Here is a 5,389-nt window from a genome sequence, read left to right on the forward strand (position 1 = left end):
TTAACAGAAAAATAAAAAACAGGAACATAAAATGAAATTAGTTAACCCTTTGCTTTTTCCTGTTTCCACCTACATTACCATTATATATAACTTTACAACAAAATGAATTACGTATAATCCAAATAATAAGACAAATGATAGATTCAATGATACCTTCATGGCACTGATGACAAGAGCAACTCCACCACACGCACAAGGAGAACACATGGAAGTACCATTCATATGCATACGTATTTGAAGAGTCCACGTAGGTACAGAGACCACGACCCAACCAAGAGTCACTTGAACCTTATCATGAGTCTCCAATTTTACATGAAACTACTTGTGCTCCAGGGGCAAATCCATTCAGCAATGGCTCCTGTAATGTAAATTCACACATGTCAAAAATTGAAAAAGAAAAAAAAAGTTGTTGTAACAGAAAATACATGTGGATGGAAAGCGGTTGCAATGCCAAAGACAAGTGATCACATGTTACAGAAGAAGAGTGTGATTACTTTTTTTACAGACAAGTATTGGTAGTATAAATTGGCAAGAAATTTCACACATAGAAGAAGAGTGGGATGAATCAGTTATAGAAGATTACGACGACAACAATGAATGGCATAGTTTAACTTGTAAAAACTCAGACGAGGGTGTAGATGTCAATTCACCAGTAAGAAGCGATTCACTAGAGTGGATTGAAACCCTAGAAAGTAGGAGCAACGCATTCTATTGGTCTGATGATGATAATAATAACGACAATAGATTTGAACTCGCACAACTTACAAACAGGTAGATAAATCAAGTGATTTTTGACGAGGGTGTAGATGTCATTCGTGATTGTAGAAGAATTATCTCTAATCTTCTTACAAGTGATTTTGGTGCGAGGCCGGATCATCTGCTGATGCAATCATATGTGAATCGATAAAATCAAGCATTTGAATCACAAAATGAAGCTGTTGATTCGTCATTAGTTGTCATCCCCCAAACAGAGGAGGAAAGTGAGATAATCAATGGGTTCGAGCCGCTGTTAGAGGTGGTGGAGTTTCTGTTGAGCCGTTGTCTCCATAGAGATGTAGGAAGGTAGGAGGCGATATCTAGGATTCGAGCATGAGAAAGAATTGTTATTGAGTCGCCGGTGATCAGATTTCATCGACGGGTGGAGATGTAGAAGATAGAACATGCAGTAGAGGAAGGTGGGGCAAGTTCTTGACAAAAAGCCCTAGCTCTGTTCAGGATTTAATTAATTAAAGGCTAGGAATGCGCATTTGAAAAATTATAAAGCAACATGCTTCCACGATATGCGTTTTATGAAAGGCACCATCCGCGTTTATTTTTATATTTTTTTTGTTTTCACACTAACTTTAGGAAAGCTGACAATAATTTTACGACACACAAAAAAATGTGTATCGTAAATCAGTATGTGTCATTGTTTGCGTATCATTAAAGGGTTGTTTTCTATTAGTGAGTAGTTGTCGTGGAGAATGTGAGGTCGTATGTTTGAATCCTCCACCTCATTTTTCTGCCAAAGCATTTAATTTTTAACAAGACATTGATATCGGAGCCACGTGAGCAAGAATATCTAGTCATCGCCATATAAGCTCTACCAAAGCATTTAATTTTTAAAAAGACACGTTCACGTGAGGCAAGAAAGCCCAATGAGCATTTAATTTTTAAAAAGACACGTTCACGTGAGGCAAGAAAGCCCAATGAGCACAACATAGGTTAGATGACCGGTTGTAAAAGGTAAAAACCCGATAAAAAAACAAAAATGAACAATACTTTTCAAATATTAAATACTCCATTAACACATAAAGAAAACAAACATTAAATATAATCGAACATTTTATAATTTAAAGATTTTTGTAGCAATAATCCTATTTTGTAGAGCAATGTTACCTAGTGGGCTAAATTCTAAACTAATGTCAACTTGGATAACGGAATTATCGACACGGCCGTCATCCATCCAAAAAGATAAACCACATTCAATGAATACTCTATTTAGACATGTGTCGATAAACCTCTTTTCATAATATGACAAAGGTTATATTATAACACTATAATATTATAGTGTTATATTTTATATCATAAAGCTTTGTAATGTTATATTTTATATCATAAAACCGATTTACTAAGAGTATAATAGTGGGATTATTTTTAAAAAAAATCTTTTAGATAACTGACAAATGCTTAGACAATTTTTTCTTAAAACTATGCATAAAATAGAATAAAACACTTTCCAAATAAAGAAATATCAACAATTTATGGCATTAAATCATCAAATTAGTGTTAATCATTTTATTTAAACTACTTGTTTTTTTTTCCACAATCATCTATTTAAGTTGTTAACCTTTTGGGGACATGATCTTTAAATTTAGAAAAGGGGGATCATTCCACAAAAGATGAAACACCCATGATTTATTTGAAATTACAATTTTCGCCCTTTCTCAAGTTTTAAAATTGTCACTTATGTATCATTATCCAAAAAGTCATGGGCTATTTGGGAATATCACAACAAACCCACCCAATCTTCATGTCCTAGGATTCTTGTAAGTCATAGATTGAACGACAATTAGGTATGTCTTTTGTAGTTTTTTATTTATTTATTTTTAATATAAGAAAAAATCGGACGAATTGTAAACGTATTTTATTTTAAATAGCATGATTTTTGACGGCATAAGCTGTAAAGTTATAATAGTAGCAGTCAAAAATTAAGGTATCAATATTACATTATTTTTAAAACAACAGAAAACATCAGGACCATAAATTATTTTTTTAATAGAAAATTACAGATTATCATTAAAATTAAATTCTTGTGACTTTTCTGTTCAAATAATAAATATTATAATTAAACCATAAACTGATCCAAAATATTACGATTTTATTGGACGCTCTTCTAAATTATACAAGCAATCTAAATATTTTTTATGATTTAAGCCTCCAAACATATCGATCAAGGCCCTCTTTTGTTGTCTATAGCATAAAACCAAGACTAATGTGTTGTTTTTTCTAAAAAAAAAAAAATCTTACAATTTATTGTTTCGTCGCACAGCACACGTACAACACTTGACCATTCGCAGTCGTTTGTTTTTTGGAAAAGTTATGACTTAAAAACTGTTGAGTGTGTGTGTTGTGTGATGCAACATTTAACCATCTGCTTCAAAACTCTTCACACCTTACTTTAATTTATTGCAGCAGTCTGCAGAGATTAAAAAATAAATATATATTTTTATTACATGTTGTAGCCGTTTGGTTCCCTCTTCTACTACAAATGATTGTAAAGATGGTCTGCAGACTTCAAACATTTTCATTTCGAAAAAACAAACAGCACCTAACATTTTACATAACATGATTTCATCATCATACATGCTTACAAGAAACGTTTAAGGAAAATCTAACTCTTTTCGTATTTCTTCATGTTTCTTTTATTGTTCTCGTTCAGTCATAAAATCACATGGAACAAATCAAATATAGATGTTAACACCGAAAAAATAAAAAAATAAAATAAAATAAACCTTGGAATTTACAAAGAGATAAAAGATACAAGAGGGATCAATTCATACAACAAAACAAAAAAGAAAAAAAAAAATACTAATGTTATGGGTATGCATTTTCCTTAAAATGCCCATAAAGCCACATTTAAATACATGTGTTCATTATATAGTAAACAATAAACAATACCTAAAGTGTAAGATTTAAGTTCTGGACATCTCTACTATCTTGAAAAGTCTCAACCACTTGAACTTTAAACGCCGGATCGGGATTTACCAAGAAATCGTCGTGCTATTTTCCGACGAAGTTAATAGTTGTTCAAGATAATCTGCCCCCAAATCCTCAAAAACCACCGTGTTTTGTTCAACGACTTGTTTGATTTTTCTACTCACCGGTTTTTTTCTCAGGGAGTGACGTTTCTTGAGGGCAATTACCGGCGAACACCCTTCTTCAAACCCATATTTCATTTCTTGTAATGATTCCTTCACTCTGTCCACCGGAAAATTCAAAATCGCCGCCGTCCCTCTCATGGAAAATGCCGCTTGATCATACGCCATGGCAGCGGCCTCCGCGCTATCAAACGTTCCTAGCCAAACCCGCACACCGTGCCTAGTGGAGTCCCTTATCTCCGCCGCAAACTTCCCCCATGGCCGTCGTCTCACGCCTCTGTATGACTTTTCTTTCTGGGGTTTATCTGGTTTAGACTCCGATGTTACTTCTTCTTCTTTGACAACGCCGGCGGTGGAGGAATTGGATTCCGACGATTGATCAGTAATAGATGCGCCGCCGTTGGCCGCCAGCATATCAAAAAGAAGCATGTCTTCGGTGTCGTTGAGATTGAAGGGGAGTGAATTGTGGTGGAAGAGGAGCTCATCCCATGAGTAGGATGATTCTGGTGAGTATTCGGTAGTCGGGAAATGTTGAAAGTAAGAAGTTTCCGCCATGGCTGTGAATTGTGATGGACCAAAGAAAACAGAGTCTTGCTTAGTCTTTATACCCCTTGGAATTGGAACATCTTGATGCTTTTAATAAAATATTAAATATGGTGCATTATTTAATATCCTTAAAAAATTGTTGAAGTATAGTTTTTATTAAAATAATTTTTATTCTAATTCTTCATTAAGATTTTAACTTGAATTTATCTTTTTGTTTATTGATCATCATCGAAGTGGCATATATTTGGAGCTACAAAAGTTGTTAAACTTGTGACAGTTTTTTTTTTTTTTTTTTAATTATTTTAGAATGGTCAATCTATTAAAAAAATTATTTATATTGTTATAAGTTAATTTTTCTTAAATATATACTTTAAATTATAAGCTTATGCAAAGTTTTTTATTCTAATAAGTAAATATTTATTATTATCTATTTCAGATTTTTATAAATAATATTATTAATTTTGAACATATATTATACTTGGTATTTATATTTTTTTTATTAATTATGTAATTAAAAACTAATAAATGAAAAAATAATATTACAATCATTATTGTTTATTGTACAAGATTATACAAAAAAAAATATGTTGCATACTAAAAAAGATTAATAACAAAACTAGTCATAAATATTAAGATTTTCCAAAAACTAAAACTTCCTTCAAAAAAAATAAAGTGTTACTAAAATAATAATAAAAATCTCCAAAAAAAAAAGTCCCAATATTTTGGGAAAATTAACGTTTTAGTCCCAAAAAAATTAAAAAAAAAAACTTAGAAAACCAGATAAATTGAACATGTCGACTATTTTCTCCCGGTGACCAACATATAAGCGGTATCACTTGTTGTTGTGGCCTTAAGTGGCTTGTGTGGAATTAAAGTCAAAGTCTCATTTATAAGTGCCTTAACTACGGTTTTTACCCATTTTGAAGACGTACAATTAGGTGAAAATGAAGGAGATCCATGATTTGGATACTATAGATGTGGAG

The 5,389-nt window shown here is 32.3% G+C and overlaps 1 protein-coding gene across 1 annotated transcript; it reads right to left on the reverse strand.

Annotated features, from left to right (window-relative positions):
* Window positions 1–3,471: 3,471 nt before the first annotated feature.
* LOC145055560 (ethylene-response factor C3-like) lies at window positions 3,472–4,447 on the reverse strand. Its single transcript, XM_079003924.1, has one exon. The coding sequence runs from the start codon at window positions 4,413–4,415 to the stop codon at window positions 3,744–3,746; it is 672 nt and encodes a 223-aa protein (XP_078860050.1). The 5' UTR covers window positions 4,416–4,447; the 3' UTR covers window positions 3,472–3,743.
* Window positions 4,448–5,389: the final 942 nt, after the last annotated feature.

The sequence above is a fragment of the Lactuca serriola genome, chromosome 5 (genome assembly GCF_051521515.1).
Source record: "Lactuca serriola cultivar US96UC23 chromosome 5, Lser_US96UC23_V15, whole genome shotgun sequence".
Classification (NCBI taxonomy): domain Eukaryota; kingdom Viridiplantae; phylum Streptophyta; class Magnoliopsida; order Asterales; family Asteraceae; genus Lactuca; species Lactuca serriola.